The sequence below is a fragment of the Tenrec ecaudatus genome, chromosome 6, assembly GCF_050624435.1.
Source record: "Tenrec ecaudatus isolate mTenEca1 chromosome 6, mTenEca1.hap1, whole genome shotgun sequence".
Lineage (NCBI taxonomy): Eukaryota > Metazoa > Chordata > Mammalia > Afrosoricida > Tenrecidae > Tenrec > Tenrec ecaudatus.
In genome coordinates this window covers 8,846,849-8,873,866 of record NC_134535.1, presented here as the reverse complement: position 1 = coordinate 8,873,866, position 27,018 = coordinate 8,846,849, and the positions used below count along the sequence as shown (strand labels likewise).

The 27,018-nt window shown below is 49.8% G+C and overlaps 1 protein-coding gene across 6 annotated transcripts in view; it reads right to left on the bottom strand.

Annotated features, from left to right (window-relative positions):
• LOC142451845 (DNA dC->dU-editing enzyme APOBEC3-like) overlaps positions 1–27,018 on the bottom strand; it is a 28,161-nt gene that overhangs the window by 480 nt on the left and 663 nt on the right. For 2 of the 6 annotated variants that reach the window (XM_075553579.1, XM_075553578.1), the window contains exons 2-9: positions 18,832–19,957; positions 15,855–15,987; positions 14,032–14,296; positions 13,514–13,622; positions 6,065–6,272; positions 4,717–4,755; positions 2,700–2,991; positions 2,465–2,595 (exon numbers count right to left, since the gene is read on the bottom strand). In XM_075553579.1, the coding sequence (XP_075409694.1) occupies positions 2,465–2,595; positions 2,700–2,991; positions 4,717–4,755; positions 6,065–6,272; positions 13,514–13,622; positions 14,032–14,296; positions 15,855–15,987; positions 18,832–19,124 (1,470 nt within the window). In that variant the 5' untranslated portion in view covers positions 19,125–19,957. Of the gene's footprint in view, positions 1–2,464; positions 2,596–2,699; positions 2,992–4,716; positions 4,756–6,064; positions 6,273–13,513; positions 13,623–14,031; positions 14,297–15,854; positions 15,988–18,831; positions 19,958–24,637; positions 24,720–26,600; positions 26,732–27,018 lie in introns of all 6 variants that reach the window. The other 4 variants (XM_075553584.1, XM_075553583.1, XM_075553580.1 and 1 more) reach the window with 4 other exon arrangements.

Here is a 27,018-nt window from a genome sequence, read left to right as displayed (position 1 = left end):
GTAAAAAAGTAGTGCTATAAATCACGGGAACCTTCATGAAGCAAAAATATCAACACGTGAAGCTACTGTTTCTCAACATATCTTCCATCTAGATCAGTGGTTTTCAACCTTCCTAATGCCATGACCCTTTCAAAAGTTCCGCTTGTGCTGGTGACACCCCAACCATAACATTATTTTCGTTGCTACTTCATCACTGTCATTTTGCTACTGTGATGAATTGGCAGACCCCTGTGAGGGTCGTTTGATCCCCAGAGGGGTCGGGACCCACAGGTTGAGAACCACTGATCCCGGTCTATATACTCCCAAAGGCAGTGTTCCAATTTCTTGAACCCTTCTCCCCAAGAATTCCGCACTCTTTGGCACGACATCCAAATAGTGTTGGCACCCCTGTGGAACTCAGATCAGGCTCCTCTGCCGTGCTCCTCTGAGGTCGAGAACGACAGGAAGTTTGAAGAGGCAACACCCAGGCTGTGGGGTGGAAGGGGTCAAGTTCCCAGCAGAGCGATCATAGAACAGCCCTGCTATCCCGGGGAAACGGCCAAGTGCATTGTCTTGATGGAAATGAATGGCTCCGAGCAGTTTCCCTGGCTGCGATTGTCCTGTGCCTTTTGAGAAAATTGATCAAGATGACCCTGTTGGAATGCCAACGAATAGTTGCCCTAATTTTTTGAGCTGACCTGTGTGCTTTTAATTGAAGAGCCCAGCAAATTCACCCAGAAGCCATTTTTCACTGGACCTTTCTCTGGAAGGCCCTTCATGAGACCGTGCAAGTGTGGTGCTGGAGAGAGCTTGTTTGCAGCTATGCACTGATCACAGAGACATGCTTCAACATGTTCTGTTTGTAATAACTCCGTGCATGTACGAACTGGAACCCCAGTAGCGCTATTTCTTCACTCATCATTGTATGTGTTGTGTGTTTATGTGTAATATGTGTACCTGGTATGTGATGTGTGTAATATGTATGGTGTGTGTTTTCTGCATATATGTAGAGTGCATGTGTGCGCTTGATATATATGGTGTATGCATGTGGTGTGTGAGTGTACGTGTAGCATGAAGGTGGTACGTGGGTGTGCGGTTGGTGTGTTGTATATGTGGCATATGTGTGGGTTGTATGTGTATGTGTGGTGGCTGTGGTATAGGTGTGAGTGTGGACAGTATGCATGTGTGGATGTGTGTGGTATAAGGATGCTTTGTATGTGATTTGTTTATGTGTGTGATAGGTGGGTGTGGTGGGTGGGTGTGGTGTGCATGATATGATGTGTCTATAGGTTATATGTGTGGGTGATGTGTTTGAAGTATATGTGTCTGATGTGTGCATGGTATGTGTGGGGTGTGCTGTATGTGTATACAGTGTGTGTATGTATGATCTGTTTGGGATACATGTGTGGAATATATGTGTTGGAACATGTCGCTATTTTGTGAGTGGATTAAGTCTCCAACCAATTCCTTGTGGTCATTACCAGTGCACTGGAGAGTGGACTGCCGCTATCCCTCTCCAGTCAGCCCAGGGAGGGGCAGTCACTCTTAGGGACTTGCCTGGGTACATTCTTGATAGTGACCACACACTGGGGACAGGACTGGGGTCACAAGCCATGAGTCAGGCCCTATCAATTGTACCCTGACTGCCTTGGTCAGAAGGCCCTGGGCCAATTTTGTAAGCTCTTCTATCTCGCAATGTCTAGGGTCCAGCCATGGCCCCATTCCCACATCCGGGATCCTACTTGTAACTGTGGCGTACTCATCTGCCACCAACCATGAATTTGTGATAGGCTCTTCCCCCTGTGCCGGATTTAACTAGCGTCCTGGCTGTGAACTCAGATGCCATATGACCTCATGCCAACGGCCTGCCTCATCTAGATGATGTCTCTGTCCTTGTTCCCATTAAGACTTAATAAATGTTCTCAATGTATTTGAGATCGGCATGTCTTTTGTACCCTAAAACTGTGTTGTGGTGTGTATATGTGATAGGCGTGTGTAATAGGTGTATGGTGTGTGTGATCCACATGTGATATGTGTGTGGTCTGTGTGTGTTCTATGTGTGGCCTGCGTATGGTGTTTGTGGTTTATGCGGTGTGTATGATCTATATGTGTGGGTGTGTGTGGTGCATGTGATCTGCATGTGTTCTATGCGTGGTGCGTGTGTGGTCTGTGTGGTGGTCTATGCGTGGTGTGTGTGGTGTGTGCGTGGGACCAGTTGGGAAGGAGCAATGGCAGGTTGAAGTTGGATGGGTGGAGGAGGAGGGGGAGGAGGAGGAGAAAATGAAGAGGGAGAGGGGAAGGGGGGGAGGAGTAAGGAGGAGGAGGAGGGGAAGGAGTAAGGAGGAGGAGGGGGAGGGGAAGAGGGAGGAGGAAGGGAAGAGGGAGGAGGAAGGGAAGAGGGAGGAGGAGGAGGGGGAGGGGGGAAGGAGGAGGAGAAGGGGACGACGAGGGGGAGGAGGAGGCCGCCCGCTGGGACAGTTCTCACCGGGGTGTCTCCGAGGATGCGCTGGAGCCGCCTTGCGATGCTCCCACTGCGGGAATCCAGGGCACGCAGAACGTCCGGGGCACAAGGCTTTCCCCGATGGTCCACGAAGGTTTCCCAGCAGTCGGCAAACTCTGGGAAAGAGGCGAAGGGGGCGGGGCCGCCCCGCCGGGATGACGTCACAGGCCCGCCCCGCCCCCTGCGGTCCCGGGCCCGGGCGGCTCAGGGCTGCTCCTACCTCTGCCGCTCATGACGGCCACGCGGGCGCCGGCGTGGGCCAGGAGCCGCAGGCCCTCCTGGTGGCCCCAGAGCCAGTGGTAGTAGAGGCGCGCGGAGAAGAGGACCAGGCTGACGTGCGGGTGGTCCCTCAGGAAGCCCGCCAGCCACTGGGCCGCGCGCGGGCTGGGGCTCCAAGTGCAGTAGCAGGTGACGCTGTGCTTGCGGACCGGGTCCAGGTTCAGGGCTTGGAGCTCGTCGAGAAAGTGACGTACCGCCTTCTCAACCGCCTGGGCAGGGCGCGAAGCAGGGCCCTGCCAGGGAGGTCCGGCGTGAGACGCGGGGCAGGAGCCCCGGGCCCCACTTGCTTGCAGCTCACGCGTGGATTCTGCCCCGCCATCCTCTGGCGGCGGGTGCCTGGGCACAGTCCCCAGCTGTCTCTGGCGCACCCCGCGGGACACGCGCCCAGCAGGCTGTTCGAAGAGGCTGGGCGTCCTGAGCAAGTCAGGGTGGGGGGTGGGGGAGTGGGGCAGGGCAGGAGGTGGGCTTAAGGGGAGGGGTACACAGCGACCCTGGAGGTGTTGTTTCTCCCTGGGGATCGTCCGATGCTAAGGGCTGCCTTGGCCCTGCCTGTGCCACCGGTTCAGTGCTCAGCTGCTAACTGCTTGGTTGGCTGTCTAAGGCCACCCCGTGTCCCTGGAAGAAGGCCCTGACTCTGCTTTTGGAAGGCTCCGGTCCAGAACCCCCAGCGCAGGGGTTCTCCACCTTCCTCATGCTGCCACCCTTTCATACAATTCCTCATGTGGTGGTGACCCCCCAACCAACTCTAGTCTCGTTGCTACTTCATCCCTGTAGTTTTGCTATTGTGATGAATCGGCCGACCTCTGTGAAAGGGTCGTTTGTTTGTTTTTCCCCCCAAGGGGTCGCGACCCACAGGTTGGGAACCAATGTTCAGTTGCACTCTGAAGCTGGGGGCCTCCAGGCGTCACAACAGATAGGAGGAGAGTGAGATTGGGCTTGGTTTAAGAGTCTTTCCCACTGCCCATCTTTCTTGAGGGGGCTGTGACTCCTGGCAGGGTGCTACAATGCTGCAACTCGTGCCACCCTGTTAGCAATGGGAGCTGCTGAGTCTGGAGGCGGACAGTGTGCCTTCACTGAGCAGGAACGCTGGGTCAGGCAGAGGGGGCTAAGCATGGTGTCCCCAAAGTAACATCAACCAGGGACAGGTGCAGTTTTGCAACCAGAGCATGTGTAGCCCATCATGACCACCCTGCTCAGGCCAGGGGGCCAGTAGGAAGGGGCTGCAGAGTGAACGGGGTATGGTGGGAGCTCTGGGCAAGATCAGAGTGGCCACAGAAGCAGGCGCCGGTCCACCAGACCCACACCAAAGCCAGGCTCTGCCCCCTGCGACCACATGTGGGACCACCCCCCTAGGGCAGATCCATCCTCCCTGGGCTGCCCACAGGAGGGACAGGGCCCATCTGAACCCTCCTTGGTACCTGGCACTCCTGGCCGCTGACTGCCTCCCCGCTGCTGTGTCTCCTATCTTGGCTTCTTCATACTTCACACACCACAGAACCAGACCACTGGAGGTTCTCATGAGAACCCCCAAACCCACCCACTTACCCATACCCACATGCCCTCTATCGTCCATTTGCCTCTTACATTCAGACCCGCCTCCACCACGCCCTCTGCCGGAAAGTCTTCCCTCCTCCACAGCCGTCTCAGGGGGCCACCCCCCCCCCCCGCCACACACACTGCACCCTGGGGGGCCAGCCTCTGAGCCCCTGCACTCTGTGCTCATCACGCCACCGAGCTGACACACTCCAACTGGACCATGAGCAGTTGGAGAGCGACTGCCCCCACTCTACAGCCCCCAGACTTCTCTCCAGGTGGCCCACAGATGGGTCACCCCAGGGTCTTGGCACAAGCAGTCCCTAGTGGACATTACAGAACCACCTCGGGGGTGGGTGAGCCAGGCGTGTGGGGAGGGCGGTGGGTGACGTGTAAGGGATGGAACACGACGTTGCGTGACTCACCAGGGGCAAGTTTAGGTTTTCCTTTTTTTCTTCTTTCATCTGTTTTAAGAGAAAAGAGGTAGACAGGTGACCAGGCACGCGGGGAAGGACAGGAGCCTACTCTCCTCAGAGTCTCTGTAGAGTTGGTGCTCCCCCCCCCCTATCCCCCCCCCTGCCAGGCTAGGCCACCCAGAAGTCACGGGGCCACCTTGGAGCCCAGTCATCCTTTGGCTCGTTCACCTGCTTAGCACAGGGGGTGGGAGAGGTGGGGGGGGGGGCTAGAGAGGCAACAGAGGAGACAGACACTTACTGGGTGGGGGTGGGGCCTTCCTTGAAGTTATGACTGAGTTGGGACCTGAAGGGGGAGGGCTCAGAGAAGCCCAGGAAGAGCATTCTCCTGGAGGGAACAGCATCGACAGGAGCTGGGAGACGGGGCGGAGTGGGTGGGATACAATGTGTGGGGGGGGGGGCCTTGAAGATGAACAAGAGGCCATTTAGCTGAGAAGCAACAAAGGCCACATGGAAGAAGCACGCCAGCCTGTGTGATCACGAGGTGTTGATGAGATCAGGGATCAGGCATCAAAGACCCAAAACAAGAAAATCATTGATGTGAATGAAAGGAGTGTGGACCCAAAGCCCATCTGTAGGCAACTGGATCTCCCCTTACAGAAGGGTCATGGGGAGGAGATGGGCCAGTCAGGGTGCAGTTTAGCACTGATAAAACACTACTTTCCTCTAGTTCTTTAATGCTTCCTCCCCTGACTATCATGACCGCAATTCTATCTTACAAATCTGGCTAGACCAGGGCATGTACACAGGTACAGATAAGAGCTGGAAACACAGGGAATCCAGGACAGGACCAATCATGAGAGTAGCGATGCCAGGAGGGTAAGGAGAAGGTGGGGGAGAAGTGGAACCGATCACAAGGATCTACATATAACCCCCTCCCAGGGGGATGGACAACAGAAAAGTAGGTGAAGGGAGACAGGGTCAGTGTAGGATATAAAAAAATTATAAATTACCAAAGGTTCATGAGGAAGGGAGGGTGGGGGAGGTGGAGAAATGAGCTGATACCAAGGGCTGAAGTAGAAAGCAAATGTTTTGAAAATGAGGACAACATACATACAAATGTGCTTGACACAATGAAGGTATGCATGGATTGTGATAGCTGGATGAGCCCCCAATAAAATGATTTTTTTTTTAATGGGAGCCCCATGGAGGCTGAGGCCACATAGGATGAAGAACACCCAGAGGAAATGGCCGAAGCAAGTGAGGAACTTAGAGGCTCATGTTGTATGTGCAAGTCCCCTGCAGATCTACTAAGTCTAGCCCCCCACCCCGCCCTGTGCCCCGAGAACCTCACTGGCACCTTGTACCAAAAGCAGCGTTGGGCACGTTGAGGGCCATCCAGCCGGTAGCACAAGTAGGCATCCCTGGAATAGTAGGGCTTTTTGAGCCGGTGTATGTTGTTGAACTGTAAGCGGAATGTCTTGCTTGTCAGCAGATCCGTTGCATTTCTGTACAGCCTGCAAAAACCATTCTCTGGAGGCCCCTGTCCTTCAGGTCCCCCTGCACCCCTGGAGGGAGAAGGGAGGGTCTCTGCTTTCTCTCTTCCTTGGCCAGGAGGACGGGGTGGAGGGCAGGATCAAGGTCCTGGTAAGGGCATCAGGGAGAGGGTGAGTTCTCCTGCCTTGTACCCCATCTCTTACCTTGGCTGCATGGATGTCCATACTGCATGCCGGCAGGTCCAGAAATGCCACCAGTGACACGTTGAAGCACCACCAGTTCCACCACGAGCACATCAGCTGTGCTACCCAAGCCCCACCCCTTCCTTTCTGACACCCAGGAGGCTACGTAGCCAAGCTTCTGGTGGATCAGAAACGATCAGCACTGGCAAGCGCCTTCCCGGCATGGTGGCCTTGGACCGACGGCCCTTCTCAGAGGGTCCACTCCTCAATAAGACCACTGGCTTCCCTCAGGGTGAAGAATAAGAGGAAAACACACTTAGAGCAACCGCAGGGCCTCGAAGGCTCTTGCCCTGAAAAGCCCCTCCTTCTCGGCACTCTAAGCTACCATAATATAGTTGTTTCCCTGTAACTCATCCTTTCCACCCATCTGTCGGTGTGTTGTACTGGACCGGCTTGGGGGTGCTGTGATGGTGGAAGCTAGGCTCCTGGCATTTCAAATACCAGCAGCGTTCCCCATTGTGGACAGGCTTCGTGGCAACTTCCACACGGACAGTCTGGAAAGAAAGACCTGGTGCTCTACTTCGCACCCTGCGGGTCCCACCCGAACATTGTCCGGCTGCCGGGTGAACAGGGCTCGGTGCGGGAGGATCTTGTGTTTGGTGAAGGGGAGGGTGAGGGAGACCTCGCTTGGAGGGAGGCAGCTTGGTGCAGTAGCGGCAGTGACAGCCTCAAACATGGCAGGGATCGTGGTGATGGCATAGGGTCATCGAGTGTTTTCTTCTATGGGACGCAAAGTCCCCCGAGTTGTTGGTGGCTCGATGGACGCTATCTAGCCCTCAATATTGGCACAAGCCAATTGAGCTTGTGTTCCCCCCTGGGTAGTGTCTTCCTTGGAAACTATCTTCTGACCTCAGGGATTTCCTTCGATAGATCAGAAACTAGAGAATTCTTTGCATGCAACAGACTCCAACAATTGTTTCAACCGCCTTTCTCTCTCAAAGTCCACATGGGTGTCAACAGCGAGCTTTCAGAGGACCTGATGGCTGCACTATGGGGCATGGCCGAGGACACAGAGAGGAAGAATCTGAGGAAGCAGTCGTGGGGCAGATTTGAGATGCCCAGAGAGGATGAGAAATGAAGGGCAGGCTGCAGGGAGGGGATCTTAAGTTGGGTTTTCTAGAGCAGTAAGACCAGTGAAGCTTATTGACATTGATTTTTCGTGTGTGTGTGTGTAGAAAAAAATTTTTTTCAAGAAAATGTTTCACACAGTTGTAGAAGTAGGCAAGTCCAAGCCAGATGTTATGGTGTAGGCTTCGCCTGTCTCTAGGAACTGTTGGGGCGAATGAAGCTAAGATCATCAGGACAATGGCAGACTTGTGGCTGTAGAGGTGAAAGAATCCAAGGTTGGCAGGCCAGATGGCAGGATGCAAGTGACTCCCAGGAATAGTAGGCTAGATGAGTGGTCATTGGCTCCAGTTCAAACAACTAGAGGCTGATGAGCCGGATGTAGGATGAACCAGCAAAGAGCGAGTAAGCTTTCCCACAGCGTTCACTTATATTGGAAGCGGGCCACCGACCAGAGGAATTCTCCTTTCAATGAGTTGCATCAGGATTGTGAGTTGAGCAAAGATGCTATATCCCACTCTAATCTTAAAATCGATTGGCTGCTCATAGTAGAAACCAGTATGAAAGTGATTACACTGTATTACATCACCATCATAAGGAAGTACGAAGTCAAATCATTGAGAATCCTGGCCAAGCCAAGTTGACACAAAGCCTTGACCATCACAGAGAAGGAGGTAGGACAAAGTGGAGGCAGAGTCTGAGGCAGGGAGCAGAGCAGGGACCCGAGGGCAGCACAGGCAGTGACAGGTAGGTCCTCCCTGGACCCTGGCTGGACTGCAGTCTCTGTGGTGGGCTCATCCCCAGCTGCCCTTTGACAATAGGCTCTCTGGCTTAATTTCTCCTTCACAAGGCTTCCCTTGGCTTTGGGAATGCTCCTTCTCTGTGAGCCCCCTCTCCATACCATCACTGCTCCTGAAGGCACAAGTATCTGAGCGAGACGGAAAGTAAACATTGGGATTGGGGATGCAAGTTCCCATGTCCTGCTCTGGTGAAGGCAGCTATGTCAGGCAGATCCAGTGCCAGGTCCTCTACTCTACTCCCCGAGTAGCATCAGGAGGACAGGATCACTCTCCTGATAGTCCCCATGAGGTCATAGCTAAGATATGGACTACAGGCAGTCTTGTCTGGCTGAGGCTCCTGCGTCCAACTTACACTCCCTCTTGGATCATCATTGTTCAAGAGAGGAAGGGAGGAGGGGCCAGTGGGAGGAGACTTGCTATCTCCTTGGCCCTTCCACGGCAGGATCTGAGAAACTGGCTTTCAAGCTGGCACGTGCCTTGTCACAGTTCAACCAGGGACCATCGGGTACAAAACCTGGACCATCTTTCGAAAGGTGACTTTATTCTGAGCAGCCTTCTACAATTTGAGATTTCACACACGGATTGTTTGTTATCACGTTTGTTACGGCGGTGGCGGGACGGCTCAAGAGGAAGGCCCTCACGGAGATGGACTGGCCCCGTGGCTGCAACAATGGGCCCGATCCGGGAACATGGTTCTTGTGAGGTACGATCCGGTTGGTTCCAACACATAGCGACCCTTTGCACAACAGGACAAAACGCTGGCTGGTCCTGAAACTGCCACACAATTGGTGTTCGGGGTGAGCCAACTCTTGCAGCTGTGCCATTGCCGGGTCATGGCCACAGCCACCATCTCCGGAAGGGTCTGCTCTTTTACACTGACCTTCTCCTTTACCAACAGGATGTCTTTTCCCAGGGACTGGTCCCCCCTGAGAACAAACTGTACGAGATGACGTCTCACCATCATCACTTCTAAGAAGCATTCTGGCTGTCCTTACTGAGACAGACTGGTTTGTCCAAAGGATATTCAAAATTCTCCATTGACGCCATAATTCAAATGCATCCATCTTCTCTGGTCTTCCATTCCCTGTCCGGCTCTTGCAACACAGATGAGGCGATCAGATAGACCATGGCTTTTAGTGAGGCGTACCTTAGTTCCCCAAATGAGATCTTTGCTCTTTAACGCTTAAAGAGGACTTGCGCAATAGATTTCCCCAAGGCAGTACATCCTTTGATTTCTTGCCGATTTATTCCCTGGATGTTGATTGTGGGTTGAAGTAAAATGAAATCCTGGGCGGCTTCCATCTTTTTGTTGTTTCTTGTGTGGTAGTGACATCATCCGGTGTCAATTTGGGACTTGAGAGGATTAAGAGCGAAGGGGTGGAGTCTAGTCTGTCAATCAGCTCATAGCCACTGAGGCCACTGTGTGGGCGTGGCCTTCTCCTGAGGATTCTGGGAACTCCTGGAGGTAGGAGACAGACTCTCTTGGCTCACTCCTTTGGAGACTCTACTGAGAAGACACACGGCACTACGCTGATAGACCCCGTGCCCTGGGAGCTGGAGAAGCCAAGTGGAGACTCCTGCTGGCGCTGAGATGCTTCCAACACCACTGGACCCACAAGAGTTTCCACCCACTGGCCTGTGATCTTCCTGCACTTGGCGTCATTGCATGTGTTTTGTGAGTCTGAAGAGGAATTTATAGATTGGTATCAGACATATGGGCTAATATCGGACTTACAGGCTTGATCTGGACTGGGCTGTTGTCTCGATATTCAATGACTCTTGTATATGTAGATCTTTCTTAGACATATATGAGTGTCTATGGATTTATTTCTCTAGTCTACCCAGACCGACATGGGTGTGATGTTGTTTACTGGTCCAGTTGTGAGGATTTTTGTTTTCTGTACCTTTGAGATATAAGGTACACCGAAGGCCGTAGTTTTTGATCTTCATCAGTAAGTGCTCTAAGCCCTCTTTACTTTCAGCAAATAAGGCCGTATTCTCTATCTTCTTCCAACCCCGCGGCATTCTTCACATTGCCTAGCTTCTCGGGTGATTTACTCAGCAACCATACATGCCGATTGAATAACTATGGTGACAGGTTACAGCCCTGACGCACACGTCTTCTCATGTTAAACCACACAGAATCCCCAGTTCGGTCCAAACCACCGCCTCTTGGCAAAGTCGCCAAGGCTTTGCTCTCCCGTGTCATGAAGGTCAAGTATACCTTAAAGAGGCAGCTCTTCCCCATGTGTATTCGGAATGCCTTCCCAGCTGAGGGGCTGATCTCCCAGCACTCTATCAGTACATCATCCTGCTGCTGCGCATCACATTCTCAGCAGCAAAGGTCTCAGACGTTCCTTCTTCCCAGTCTCTCTCAGTCTGGACGCTCCTCTGAAGCCTGCTCACCGTGGGCGACTCTGCTGGCATTTGAAATACCAGGGACATAGCTTCCATCACCACAGCAACATGCCATCCCACGCAGCAGCACTGGGGTCATCAGAGCTTCGGCAGCTGGCTACAGAGAAGGGCTCAGAGACTGTGTGAATCGTAACCTTTCTAACCTTGTCTTTCCTAATATTCCTGGCACAGCTGCTGATGGAAGATGCCAGAACGTGGGGGTCTCCGCAAGAAGATTCAGATCTGCACACTGGGGTGTTGCTCAAAGTCAGAGAGCAAAGATGTCCCCATGACCTGGGGCCTAACACACAGTCAAGTGCTGCCTGGTGGAGAGAGCACGAAAAGTGTGATGGATAGAATTGTGCCTGAGATAGTTAGGGTTTATGGTGCCAACCTGGCCAATAAACACATGTGGGGTTAATTGAAGGGCGGAGAGATAAATGGCTCAGTGAGCCTCGCCTTTCTAGTTCTCGGGTCTCTTGCTTTATGATAGGTTGGACCAGGGTACAGCTGCCGGAGCCAGTTCCCTGCTTCAGCTGGCAAGGCTCACTTCCTGCAAGACATCCCCGAGAAGAAGCCACATGGACCTACCCTGATGCAGCCCTGGGTGCTGGAACACTCGTGTGGCGACCACAGCGCTGAGATACCAGCGCTGAGATGTTTACACACTCACTGATTTGGCTTTCTTCCTGCAGTCAGCATCATTTCATGTGTTTTGTGAGATCGAGGAGGACTTTGTAGATCAGTGTTGGACATATGGACTAACGTTGGACTTGTGGGCTTGGGCAGCACTGGGTTGCGATATTTTCTTAATGTACACTTACCCTTTATAGAACACTCTTATACATATGAGTTTCTGTGGATTTGTTTCCCTAGTTTACCCAGACTAACACAGTGCCCCCCGCACAATATATGTTGGGATTTGCACCCCTATAAAATTGGCTATCATATAATACAAGCTCATGTAATCACTGACTATAATGTAATATAATGAAATCCATCAGTTGAGAGGAGGCCAGTGCAAGGTTGGCCCTAAACCTAATTACTTAGGAGTTCTACCAAGAGCAGCACAGACACAGATGCAAGCAGACACAAAGGAGGAGACCGAGGTCATGAGAGGGTCACCAGGGAATGCCCAGGGCTCCCAAGAAGAACCCTGACGTGGATTGCCAGCCTCTAGAACTGTGAGACAGTAAATTCCTGTTCTTGAGAGCCTTAGACTTAGGTCTCAGCAGCATAGGAAGTGAGACTGGCACCCTTGCTGGGGACTGGAGGGTCCAATGAAGAGAGACATCAAGGGTGAACTGTCTGAGATGGGAGAATGGGCAAGTGCTGGGAGGACACATCACTGGCTTTGAGGTGTGACCTGGAGGTCTGGGTGGTCCCGGAGACTAACCTTCTGCTCACATTTTCTAGGAAGAAGTGCCCTTCTGACCCATCCGCTCTGACCCGTTGGCTTCGGTGACTTCAGACAATCAAGTCTCGTGCCCTTCGGGTATCTGGGCTCCTGATCTGCTTTTCTCCTTGGAGGAAACAGGGAGTCTGACGCACCGAAGCAGCGGTGAAAGGAGGACCAGCAGTGGAGTATGGGCCCCACGATGTTCTCGGGCTTGGTTTTATAGATTTCTTCCAACGGAGTACCTCTCTTCTCTTTCCTTCTTCCGTCTGCCTGTCAGAATCGCACCCTGTAGGCGGGACTCTTAAGGAGTGCTGGTGGCATACAGGCTATGAGTTGGGTCGTTCAAAACCACCAGCCGCTCCATGGGAGAAAGATGAGGCTTTCTACTCCCAGAGAGATGGGTCGCCTTGGAAACCCACGGGGCCGTTCTGCCCTGCCCTAGCGGGTCCCTATGAGTCACACCTTGGACAGATCAAACTCTTTGCTTCTCCTGCTTCTGTCATGTGATGGAGACTGATGGGTGGCTCACGGACCCTGTGTGGTACTGCTGAGGCTGGTTAGCTCTCCCTCCCATCATGCTCTCCCGCTTTTGCTTCTGTGGTCAAAGGAGCCAGGAGCTCACATCCGATTTTGCCTGGTACCCCACCACCTCCTCCCTTCCAGGTTGTCCTTTCACTGCCCTGCCTGATTCCCTTCAACTTTCACTCTGTATCGTGGCCTCATTGAACACAACCATCTCTTTTTTTAAAGCCTTATTTAAATGTAAACAGAGTCTCTCTCTCTCCCCCCATCTCCATCCCCAAGGTGAATCCCATGACAGAAGTCCCTGACTCTGAGCAGTGTGGGTGTGTGGTCGAGGAGAGGCAGAAGCAAGGGTTGGGGTGTTGGCGATGGTCAAAGGGAAGGAGAGAGTAAGGCAAGGCCTGAGGATGAGGTAAGGGTCTGGAATAGGTGACAAGGGACAGGGACAGGGCAGGAACAATCTAGGAGACAACGCTTAAACCCACACACGTGTGCCCAGGTGCCAAGCCCTCCCAAAGCTGCTCACTGCAGTCACTCTCCCCAAGAATCCTGGCTCTTGGATGACTCAGTCTGGCTCGAAGGGGGGGGGGGGGCGGTTCCAGCTTTCAGATTTCCCTGCTTCTACATGTTGAAGCCCATTGTTTTCAGTTCACTAATGAGACTTAGTTAATATGAAAAGATAGAAGGAGCCAGGGTCGGGGAGCTCTGAGGGTGATAGGAGCTAGGGGGAGCAAAGGAACCCCCCCCAAAGGAGAAGGAAGCAAAGGAAGCTGGGGAGGATGTCAGGGGTGAGGGCAAGCAGAGGGAGGGCAAAGGGAAGAAGAGGGGGGCCAGAAAAGTGGTGAGAAGGGGCAGGAGAAAAACCTGGCCCGGAGGATGCGCCTCACCTGAAAATGCCCTGAAGCTCAGTGGTCCATTTACGGCAGTTCTCCTGCAGCTTCTTCCAAGGCTGGAACGCTTGGAGGCTCACAAAGTTTCTCCAGCAATTTTCAAAGTCTGAGAAAAGCCCCAAACACCCATCCCCATGGAGTCCTCATGAAACAGTGGTTAGAGGTGTGGCTGCTAACTCAAAGGTCAGCAGTTCAAATCCACCAACCCCTCCACAGAAGTGTGAGGCTCTCCAGAACAGGGATGTACGGTCTCACAGCTCTGGAGGCTGGCAGTCCAAATCAGTTTGCTTACGTCAAGATCAAAGCTTCGGAAATCCTATGGAGGATTTTTGCTCTGTCCAGTAGGGTCAAATGAAGGTCTAAGAAGGGCCATGCAATGGGACACTTCTCGGCCTTCCTTAAGAACAAGGTCCCGTCTCAGCTCTTCTGAATCCCTGCAGGGTCACTTTCTCAGCTAGCTCTTCTTCCGCCCTGCCCAAGCATTGCCCTGCCCACAGCGAGAGGGTACCTCTCACCTTGTAAGTCCATGATTTTGATCTTGGCCCCAGCCAGCACCAGCCTATGAAGTCCAAGGCGGTTCTTTTGTTTCTGGTGGTAGTAGAGGCGGGCAGCGAAGATACTCAGGGACACGTTGCCGTGTGACTCCAGGAACGTGGCCACCTCTACTGCGCAGTCTTGGCAAGGGCTCCAGGATATGTACCAGGTGACCTGGTAATATTCTCTGGGGGGCAGCGTGGACCACCAAGTGAGGAAGTACTGTTCTGCATGGTGGGTAGCCTCCTGAAACCCATGGGAGGGATGGAGAGGGGCAGTGAGTTGACAATGGGGATTCTGGGAGTTGTGAAGCTGAAGCAGGCAGTGCCTGGGGTGATGAGTGAGTGAATGAGTGCAGAGGAGGAGGAGGAGGAGGGCCCAAGGCAAAAAAACCCGGGGTTCTCTTATTCGTTCTCATCCGCTTTGGCCCTCCTTCTCTCTTTATTGATCCCGTCCTATGTTCATTGTCTCACCATTAATTTCATCATTCAACAAGCTTTCTGGGCTCCTGCTTGGGGCTAGCTCCTGGGCCCAGGCTTGTTCCCTGCTGGCTGGCTGCTGGGGACCTGTCCTTAGGGTGCCAACAACCCCATTGGCAGGGATCGAACACTTGGGATGTGGCTTGTCTGAATGGAGATGCTGTTAGTGGCAAATACACAGCACTTCCCAAAGACTTAGAGCACAGAAAGGAGAATGGACGCTATCCCATGTAAAAAATCTCATGTGGATGCTATAGAAACCATATTTTAATAGATGGACTAAATACGTGATTCTAATGAATTTCATCTCTTTCCTTTATCTTTTAAGACTGCAGGCCAGACAGTTCAAATCAGCCGTTATCAACCTGTGGGTCGTGACCCCTTTGGGGGGTGTGTGTCAAACGACCCTTCCACAGGGGTCGCCTAATACATCCTGCATATCAGATATTTACATGATGATTCCTAACCATAGCAAAATGACAGTGATGAAGTAGCAACGAAAATAATGTTATGGTTGGGGGGTCACCAACACAAGAGGAACTGTATGAAAGGGTCGCAGCATTAGGAAGGTTGAGAACCGCTGGTGTAAAGGTACACCTGATGCCTATGACTCCTATGATCTTTCTCAGTGACCCCGGCAACACAAGAATGGGCAAGCACTTGACAACTAGCCTCCAAGGTGGGCCGTCGGAACCTACCCCAGAAAGTAGACCTGCTGATCGGCTTTGGAAAGTCCCATGGAGTTCTCCTGGGTAACATAGGGAGTTGGCACAGATTGATGTGTCCAAAAGTAACAGCGACATGTATGTAGCCATAGTTACAGAGCAGCCTCCAGCCCCAACCCACAAATGGCTTCCTCCTCCAAACAGGTTCTGCACGGTGTCCAGACCGGGTGGAGAAGCCCAGGCACTTGGCCGGCGTTGCTCAGGGGTAAGGTGGAGGGGGCGGGGCCTGCAGAGACCTGGTTCTCGCTCTAGTGGCTGCTGATGTGGGAACAGCTGCTGCTGTGGCCGCCAACACAGGCCATTCCCCAAAGGCTAATAGATGCCAAGCTCAATGATAAAGAGTTGGGAGACCATCCACTGGTAGACTCTCACAGTGGTGGCCACTGGAAAAGGTCTTGGGTAATAAGTCAAAATCCATCTTTTATCTGATGACAGTAGAGGCAGGCAGGGACATGGAGGGCCAAGGATGGAAGAAAAGGTTACAAAAGGGGAAATATGCAATGGAAAAACCAATCTCTCTCTCTCTCTTCCTCCCCGCATCCCCTCGCTTCTCAACTGGCTTAGCTCCGACCTGATATATGATTATTGTCTGACAAATACCTCGTTTTCAAATCTTTCACAACGAAGCAAGTTAGGTGCTTCCACTTGGACAAGCAGGCAGGTGGCTTTTCGAGCATTTTGGGCATCAAAGTGGTATTTGAACGTGGATGGATTTAGCAGTTGCATTGGCTCTCTGTGGGCAGAAAAGAAACGAAAACTCAGCGTCGTCTCTTTGGCGTTGCTCCGCACTACTGTTCCCTGCACACAGTGTGCTGGGTCCACCTGCGGCCTGTGCCTCTGGCCACCCCTGCAGAAGTGCCTGCTGCCTTTGCGGGCAGGAAGAGATGGGAAGAGTGGAAGAGAGAAGGATACTGCCTGTGCATCAGAGAAGAGTGCCTTCTTCCACCTTGGGCCCCAGCTCTGGTCCTTTCAACATCAATAGGCTCCCTGCCCCAACCTCCAGTTTGCAGTCCCACCCATCCTCCCAAACCATTAGAAAATCCTAAAACAGTAATAAAACCCTGAAACAGTAGCTTGGAAAATTTATGCTACACATTTTTTTTAAGTCAGGTTAAGATCTATAGTCACAGAGCTTTGGAGGGTATGAACTTTAAGTGTACATTCCCAGGGTAATGAAAAATGGAAAAAGAAAAAGAAAGTTAATTTCCGATGACACAGGAGGGAATGAGAGTTAGGGAAGGGTCATGATGAAAGCTGTCAGACACGCCACATCATCCGTTACAGCAGCGGTTCTCCACCTGCCTCACACCGCCACCCTTTCAGACAGTGCCTCATGTGGTGGGGACCCCCCAACCAAAAAGTTATTTTCATTGCTACTTCATCACTGTCACTTTGCTACTGTGATGAACCGGGCGACCGCTGTGAAAGGGTCATTTGAACCCCCAAAGGGGTCACGACCCACAGGTTGAGAACCGCTGCTTTTACAGCAAAGACACCCCCCCCCAAAAAAAAAGATTAAGTGAAAGAGATACAGAAGACAATCTTGGAAACCCATGCATCCAATGAAAGTATACAGAATTAGAGAAAACACCAACTGGAAAAGGGAACTGGGAGACAACAGAAAATGAGGACAGAGGTGGAGTGGCGGGTGGTGCCTTGCCAGTCCGCTTGGCATTGGCATGGCCATCTTGAGACAGAGCCACCAGCAATCTCAGATGAGGATAGGAAGGCATCGTCACAGAAAGCTCATGAAGAGACAGTGAAACTGTGGATACGTACTCGGAGGTTAACTCAGGCCAGCACCTCATGACGGGGGTGTAAGAAGGGAATGTGGAGACTGGAGGACAGGAGCTCTAGGGAGCCTCGTGCCCACAGAATGGGGGGGGGGGAGTCAGGAGCCAGAGGCAGGCTGGGTGGCACCAATGCTGAATGTGAAGGAAATAGAACCTTCGAGTGTCAGCAGGACCCACCAAGCATCATGGGACACCAGGGTCCCCAGTTGCCTGCCCTAAGCCCCCATCCAAGCCCTCCCTAATTCACCACATGGCAGGAGAGCATTTCTGCCTTGGTTGTCATTCAACCCGAACCCCACAAGTCTGATGACTCATCAAGCTACCAAGAGACTGACCCAACCCTCACATGAGCCTCCATAATCCTTTGGTGTTGAGAGGGTATTTCTGTGCTTCCAGTAGCCCGCCCCAACCCCTGCCTGACCATATGCCAACTGGCCAAGTGATGGAGGGAGCATTCCCATGCCAAGATCCCCATCCTTCAGCCCTCCTGGCAAGTAGGAAGGTAGTTTTCCTGAGCTTCCAACCACCTGCCACACTCCTTGCCTTACCGAAGCAGGAAACTTTGGAGAGTGTGCCTATGCCACCAAACCAGGGGACAACCAAGCACCTGCTCAGCTCTCCCTCAGCTGATTGGTATTCTCAGGGAAAAGCAACAAAGGCTCACCTGTCCTGTTGTTTCCCTGCTCACCTGTGAGCACTCCCATCCGCCTGAGACATGATGAGGGAGCATGTCCACCCTCCCTGTCCTTATACATCAGAGCAAAATGAAACAAAAACATTAGGATGAAGTAGACAAGCATACAATTAATAAGATAACACTATAATGCTTCAGAGACAACAGACAAGATCGGCTCGTTTAAGAAATTAGGACAAGATGGCAAGCAAATGAATGAAATGAAGAGAGCCCCTTAGACGAAATTCTACTGGAGGCAGAATTTTAAAACTTGCACATAGGATCTTCACATAGACCAAAGAAAATACAACGTCCTAATTGAAATCAGGAAAAACAATACAAGAACAAAACAACAAAGTAAATAATCAGAAACCTTACAAAAACAACTAGAAATCCAGGAGATCAACAATGAAATATTAGAAGTAGTTAATTTAATGGAAAGATACAGAAGTTAAAATTTAATCAATGAAAAAAAGAGTCAGTGAGCTAGAGGACAAATACTTTGGTAACTCACTTGTTTGAGGGGCAATCATAAAAAAGAATGAAGACAAATGAAGAAAGTCCCAGAGGAAAGTGAGGTATCAAGAGGAGAAATTCGTGAGCAGGAAGAGAAACACACACACACACACACACACACACACGTCAAAATATTGGAGATTTTCTAGCAAAAAAGCTTCCTTAAAATCTTGAAAGAAAAGGTGTCCATCCAAGAAGCTCTAAGGAGCCATACAATACACACTCCAAAAGAAAGCCACCAAAGCCCATCATGATTAAACTTCCAAAAAGTAAAGGCAAAGGGAATTTGGAGAACAGCTCAGGCGGGGAAGAGACTGCCCCCAAAAAACCCAGCAAAGTGGGCTGTTAAAGAGGATCCTTCCGTCCTGATGTTTGGTTCTTCTTCCTATAGTTTGGCCTCTCTGATTTTTTTTTTGCCCAGCAAGACAGATTGAATCTAGACTGTATTGCCGTTTGAGCTGGTTCCAATTCAACAGTGCGATCATACAAAGTGGGCTGCTTTGTAGGATTTCCCAGGCTATTAGCCTTTCTAGGAGCAGGCTGCTTTATCTTTCGCCCGTGGAGTGCGCATCACACCACCTGGGCTCCCACGCACCGAATGTTATTCATTGCTGTTGTGAGGGGCCATGAAGTCAGGTCCAACCCATGGTGACCTGCTGCACAACTGGACGGAACACTGCCTCCTGGTGTGCCGTCCCCACCAGTGTCCCTGCCTTTGAGCTCACTGCTGCTGCTGGGGTGCCAATACATCTTCTTGAGGGCTTTCTCCGCTGCTGCCCCTCCACCTTGCCAAACAAGACATCCTTCTCCAGGAACTGGTCTCTCCTGACAATATGTCCGAAGGATGTGCAACGAAGTCTCGGCATTGTGGCCTTTAAGTGGTACCATGGCCGTGCTTCTTCTAAGACGGATCAGTCGGTCCTTTCAGCAGTCCACGGTGCTTTCAGGGTTCTTCAGCACCCCAAGGCAAACACATCAAACCCCTTTCGGACGTTTTATTCAAGGTCCAACTTTTACATGCACACGAGGCAATGGAAAATACGATGGCTGGGGTCAGGCGCCCCTAGGTCTTCAATGGAACCTCCTTGCTCTTCAACATGTTAAAGAGGTCACGCACAGATCTACCTAATGCCACGTTCCTTTGGATCTCTTGACGGCTGCTTCCACGAGGACCGATTGTGGATCCAAAGAAGACAAGACCCTTGGCAACTCCAACCTTTTCTTCATTTATCCTCATGGTACCTATTGGTCCGGTTGGGAGGATCTTGGTCTCCTTTACATTGAGCTGTCATCCAGGCTGCAGACTGCAGTCCTCGATCTTCATCAGCAAGCAAGGTTGGATCATCTACAACATTACAGGTTGTTAAGAAGCCTTCCTACAGCCCAAGTTGAGTAAGTCTGGAGAAAGGGCACAACCCCGACACCCGTCTTCCCTGATTCTAAAGCATCCCGTTTCCCCTTGTTCTGTCTGAATGACAGACTCTTGGTCTGTGTTCAGGTTCCTCACAAGAGCAACGAGGTGTCCTGAAATGTCTAATCTTTGCAATATTCTTCATAGTTTGGATGGACCAAGGAGCAAAGGTCTCTGCATCGTCAACATCACACCAGTAGACAGCTTTCTGGTAGTTCCTGCTTTCCGTTGAGAGTCGTCTGATGTCAGCAATGAGGCTCTTGTTCCTCTTCTGGATCCAGCTAGACCAACAAACAAAACCCCACAAGATCTGTGAAGTGCAAAAGAAGGGCGAAGCACAATAAGATGAGGTATGTTGAGACACACACGATGGAATACTACTCAGCCTTAACGACTAAAGAAGACTCCGCAAACATCTCAAACATAGGAAATAAACCAATCACACAAGGACAGATAATGCATGCCACCACTTTCCCTGCTGCTTTTCAATACTTTTCATTGATTTCTAATATTGTGTGATTTTAATTTCCCATAGCACCTTGGCAAGGTTGAAACAGAAACACAAACACAGGGTTGTGCTCACACGGACATTTTATGCACGAGCATTTGTCACACCATGTTTTCCTGACACCCACCACCTAACATGTCATTCAAAGAACACCTAAACCGGGTGCAAGTCCACGTGGATGCTACCATATGATAACGAAACCAGTCTTTTGATATACGAGTTACACGGTTAGAAACTGTGATGACCCCAATAAAATGATTTTTTTAATTAAAAAAAATAAAATTACACCCACGCCTTGTTAAAAAAAAAAAGAAACCGATGAGACCACTTTTCTAAAAAAATCGGGACACGATTTACAAACAGAAAGAAACCTTCTTTGATGGGGAGCTCCCTAACTAGATAGAACAAGGGACGTCGGGACAGCAAGATTAGAGGTCAACGGAGATACTGAAAAGTGCGGGAGTCAAAGGCAACAATGGTACACACAGACACAGTACTGCAACCACATTAACAACAAACAAACAAACAATAATTTAAGAGTGGGTACATAGGTAGATCGGCAAATTAAACTGGTGTAGGATAGAAGTACAACCACCTGCCTTTGAGGTCTGGCTGAGGAGATTTCTACATAGTCTATTTAAGTGCTGCACGCTTTGTATCCATTACCAAACACCTTGAGGAACGGAGTCCCTGGGCCGGAAGATTTAAGGTCATAGTCTTGGGGAGCATGCAGGTGAACTGATATAACATGATCCATACATGTTCACTTTTGTTTGTTTGTCTCTCCTTTTACATAAAGGCATTAACAAACACAGAGGGCTCTCCTCAATTACTGGATGGATTTAGGGTGTATTACATGTAAGAGATAGTACCTTTAAGTCATCTCACTTGACAATTAATTATTGTTTATCATAAAACATATTTTTAAAATAAATTTTATTGCGGGAACTCTGCGTGTCCCTCCCCCCATTGTTTCCTTTCACACAGCAGTGCCTCCTCCCTGAGGCTCCTAGAATGTCTTCAGCTCACCCATAAAACATATTTTAACTGAGTTGCAGCTACTCAGATACGAAAAAGGCCACGTGACTTTCTGTCTTTGCAATCTCTTTAGCGGATTACCTGTGATGCATCATACTACGGCTTAATGCTCCTTCAAGAATAAAATGGTTTGCTGACACCAATTCTAAACTATTTCAAAATGTAGACAAGGACAGCATACAAGGGGTATCCCCCTGCCTAAAAAAACCGGATGTGATGTGAGGGGGGAGAGTACATGTGGGTGTGTTCCACCAGGTCAGCTGTAAATCAAGCTTTCTATTTAGAGTTTCTGAAAAGACTGAGTAATGGTGTGTGACAAAAAAAGGCCTGGTTTGTGGCAGATGAGGGACCGATTTTGCCACCACCACAATGCACCTGCTCATGCAGCCATCTCAGTGCACCAGTTTTTTGGGGAAAAAAAACAACAACATGCCTCTCTTGCCCCACGCACCTGACCTCGCTCAATTGACTTCTTTTTGTTTTCGAGAATGAAGAGGGACATGAAAGGACAGCGATTTGATGACATAGAAGAGGTGAGGCTAACAAAAAGGAGGAAGGAGGTGTCCGCCATCCAAAAAGATGAGTTTGAAAACTGTTTCCAAGAATGGAATCACAGGTTTGGCAAATGCATTAAGTGCAATGGAGAGGACTTTGAAAGGTGTTAAGTGTTTGGGCCGGGTATGCAAAAACAAGACGACCTGCCCGTAAAGTAAACCACATCCTGACTCAGACCCTGCAGCTGCAGTACCAGGAAGCCTCCCCTCTCCGTATCTGCAGACTTCCTTTGCCGCCCAGCTGACGGCGGGATTTCCCCGACCTAACTCATTGGGCCGCAGAACCTGCCCGGGAGAGCTCTATCTCTGCTCTAATAAAGTCACTCTCAACTTCACGTCCTCCGTCTCGATCTTACTCTCATTTCGTGCCTCAGTTTACCTCTCAATAAGGTTGCTTTTGTAACAAAGTTTAAATATAAAGCTGTGGGGGAAAAAGTCCGTTTTCGGAGGGGGTACCCCCTCGCCCTCTTGAACTCATTTTTAGAAGCAAACATAACCCTGACACCAAAATCAGGCAAAGGCATGACCAAGAGAGGAAACTGCAGACCAATATCACTTTGAACATAGATGTAAATTTTCTCCACAAAAATCATGATCACTAGGATGAAGCAAAATAACCAAAACAAGCAATTAAAAAATTAGAAAATAACAGTGTTTGGGCCGGGTCCAGACCAGGCAGCCCCTTCCCCCAGCCTCTCAGAATGACGATGACCTGCTGGATTTTGCAGCCCCTGCTTCCAGCATTCCAAAGAGCTTATCTCTCTGGGCAGGGCTCAGGGGCAAGGTTCACCCAGCCCCGTCCCCCAGCATTCCCAACTGAAGCATGAAGCAAGTCTGCAAAAGCAAGATGATTTACTCACAGGTCCCACCTGGCTCGAATCCTGCAGCGACAGCACTAAAAACTCCCTTCCCATTATCAGTATACACATCCTTAGCTCAAACCCTATCTATATATCCCACTGCCTTACTGCCAGGCGCGACTTCCTTAACCTAGCTCATTGGGCTGTGGAATCTGCCTGGGAGTTTTTTCCTTGCCTCAGTAAAGCCTCAACTTTTCATCCCCGATTGAATTCTGTCTCTGTTCTGCATCTCCGCTTTCATCTCTCAAACAGCATTATAATCAAGCGGGATCTATACCAGGTACACTAGCATCCTTGCATACCTGGTGTGCAAAGTTCAATATTAGAAAAATAATCAGTGTAATCCACCATATCAACAAAACAAAAGTTGAGACCCACATGATCATTTCGATCAACACAGAAAGGGCATCGGACAATATTCAATATGTATTCCTAATAAAAACACTCAACAAAATAGAAGAAAAATTGTCAACACAATAAAGGTCATAGATTAAATAGCTATGACCAGCACCTTGTCCACCTTGGAGCTACAGAAAGCATTCTCCCCGAGAACAGGAACCACTCCAGGATGCCCTATCGCCACTCTTCTTTAATATGGTGCCGAAAACCTTAGCCAGAGCAATTATAGCATCAAGAATCCAAGGCAACATAGATCGGCATAGAAGACAGGAAACTCACTATTTGTAGATGATGTGATTTGAGGCTTAGAAAACCCCAGACTTCATGACTTGAAGATAAAAAACTTCATGACTTGAAGATAAACAAGCGGCCATCTAGCTGAGAAGCAACAAAGTCCACATGGAAGAAGCAGACCAACTTGTGTGATCATGAGGTGTCCATGGGACCAGGTATCAGAGACCCAGAACAACAACAACAAAAAAAACCATATCAATATGAATGTGGAGGAGTGTGGAGTGGAGACCCAAAGCCCATCTGTGGACAATTGGACATCACCTTACAGAAGGGTCACAAGGAAGAGAAGAGCCAGTCAGGGTGCAGTATAGCACTGATGAAATATACAACTTTCCTCTAGTTCTTTAATGCTTCTCTCTCCCCACTATCATGGCCCCTATTCTACCTTACAAATCCAGCTAGACCAGAACATGTACACAGATCAGAGCTGGAAACACAGGGAATCCAGGACAGATAAACCCCTCAGGACCAATAATGAGAGTGGTGATACCAGGAGGGGAAGGGGAAGGTGGGGAAGAAAGGGGGAAGCGATCACAAGGATCTACATATAACCCCCTCCCTGGGGGATGGCCAACATAAAAGTGGGTGTAAGACATGAAAAAATGATAATAATTGATGAATTATCACAAGGGAGAGTAGGGGAGGGAGGGAGGGAAAAATGAGGGCTCAAATACAAAGAAAATGTCTTGAAAAGGACGATCATAACAAATGTACAAATGCGCTCGACACAATGGATGGATGGATGATTGTGATAAGAGCTGTATGAGCCCCCAGTAAAATGATTTTTTTAAAAGAAAAAGAAAATGCCAGACTCAACAACAACCACCAAGATTGGACAACGCGGCTGGATACAATGTAACAGGCAACAATCCACTGGAATCCTGTAAACTAACCGAGAGCTCTGAAAAGGAACCCAAAACAATACTCCTTACAATAGCCACACAATATTTGATGAAGGATTTACAAATAAACCTAACCAGAGAAACAAAAGACGTGTACAAAGAAAACCACAGAACATTACTGGAAGGAATCCAAAGAGGCCGCATAAATGGAAGAATACTTCATGTGCGTGGATAGGAAGGCCTAACTTTGCAAAAATGCCAGCACTACTCAAAGCAATCTGTGAACACATGCAGTTCTCATCCCAGCCCTAACCTCATTTTTTAAATAGATGGAAAAATGAGTTACTAACGTTATACAGAGAGGGAAGAGACCCAGGATATGTAAAGAACGTCATGAGAAAAGGAACAAGATAGGAGGCCTCTAATTTCCCAACTTCAAAATCTATTACCTAGCCAAGGGAATAGAACACAGAACCCAGAAATAAAACCACCCACCTACAGACCAATGATCTTCCACTAAGGGCCCAGAAGCAGCGAATGGGAAAGAGCTGAGTCTCCTCAACAATCGGATCTCCATCTGCAGAAGAATGAAACAGGCCTATCTCACTCCATATACAGAGACAGACTCAAGATGTAGCAAAGATCTAAACGTAACATCCCAGAGCGGCAAAGACCACCAAGGAGAAAAGAGGGACACACGTACGGGCATAGACACACTGTCAGATATCATGAAGGAAACACTACAGTAGAAGACAAAATAGATGAGTGGGCCCTACTAAAAATAAGATACTTACGTGCATCCAAAGACTTCATCAAGAGTAGAGGGTCCAGGGAGTGGGGGATATTTTTTTTTGACAAAGACAGAAAAATGAGACACCTCAATAAGAAAAAGAAATAACCAAATTGAAAGAAATAACCAAATTGAAAGAAATAACCAAATTGAAAGAAATAACCAAATTAAAAAATGGGCAAAAGACACCGTCAGTTCACAGAAGATGGCGTCCAAATGGCCAACAAACATGAATAAATACTCACGAACCCTGGCCATCAAATCAAAGCGATGATGAGATATCACCCGACACCAACAGTGACAGCCAAATTAAAATTTTTAAGGGAAAACCACAAATTCCAGAGGGGGTTCAGAGAGATCGGAGCCCCTCACACACTGCTGGTGGGGCTGTAAATATGCATAACTGTTTGGTAGCTAGCTCTTCCTCCATCTCTGGGCCCCTGGGATCCCTCCCCCAGGTCCACACGTGTGGGTGCACTGCACCACGAGGTTGCTCATAACCGGTTGTGAGCCCTAGCACAGCTTCCTCGCTTCTCCGCATGCTTCCCCAAAATAGCGTGCACCCTTTGGAGACTGTAACACCTGAAACTTCTCCCCGTCCTCCATAAAAACCCACTTGGATTACAAAACGGACTTCAGCGTGGAATTCTTTCTCATGTGAAGCCAAGAACTGAAGTATTGCCCACTCGAGAAATCTTACATAACTGAGAGGTAAATTGAGGCACGAAATGAAAGTCGAATTGAGACAGAGGATGTGAAGTTAAGAGCGACTTTACTAGAGGAGAGAAAGAGCTCCCGGGTGGGTTCCGTGACCCAACGAGTTAGGTCAGGGAAATCGCACCGTCAGGGGAGTGGGGAGGGATATATTGGTCTTAGGCTTGGGTTGGGGATGTCTGTGCAGGTAAGAAAGGAGCTTCCTGGGCTGCAGGGTCTGAGTCAGGATGTGGTCTGTGAGTGAATCACCTTGCTTTTCACAGAACTGCACCCTGAAATTTGGGGCAAGGGGCTGCACAGTCCAGACCCGGCCCAAACAATAACCACTGTGAAAGTGATATGGCGCCATCTCAAACAACCGGGAAAGGAAATCCCCAATCCCTCTGCTGGATCTATACCCTGAACACGTAAGAGTCACAGTCCGGGGAGACATAGGCACACCCATATTCATAGTAGTACTGTTTACAGAAGGAAGGAGATGGAGACACCAGCAAGGCCTAACACACGATCGAGTGCTCTGCGTCCCTGAAAACTATTGCTGAAACCACAAAACACCCCATGGTGTGGATCAAGCTGGAGAACGTGATGCTGTGTGAATTTTCCATCACCAATATCGCATGAGACCGCTGCTATAAAGAAATCAAACAGGACCAAGACTTTCAGAGCAAAGGTAACAGACGGGCAGTTACCCAAAGGGATGGGCAGGGTGGGTAAGGACAGGAGATGAAGCAGGAAGTTAGAGGGTAGACAGGTGTTCATTTGGGTGAAGGGGGCGATAGATACTAAACCAGGAACGGAACCGAGAAATCAAAGGGGATGGAGTAGGGCAAGACAGTGGGGAGTTTGATAAGTAGTTTAAATCGTTGAATACAAAGTTGATGATCCCAAATGTAAACCGTCTTAAAAAAATAAGAATAAAATGATTTTTGCTCTCTTCTACTTTCTGGAACTCACCTTTTTTTAAAAAATTGGAAGCAGATTTTGTGTTTAATTCCAATTTCTCCAACAATATCAACTTCCAGTTTTATAGATGAAGAGACGGAGACGCTGAGACCTGGAGTAGTTTGCCCAGATCACAGACCTAGCTGGAGATGGAAGGGGCCCCCTGTTACTAGCGACTGTGTGTCAGGGCCATGCCAGGGCAGGCACTAGTGGAGATGGCGCTCCTTTTTAACTTAATACGAGCATCTGAGGACATGTCCCGATCACTACCCCGTCCCACCGTCCATTCTCAATGTCCCGCCATACTAGCTCAAGGGATGCATTTTACTTTCTGTTCACAGTTGAGATTTGCTTGGAAGAGATAAAGGATTTATCGTCCTTCCTGGAGGTTCTTGCCTCCTTCCCAGCCTTCTCCCAGAACACGGTGCTT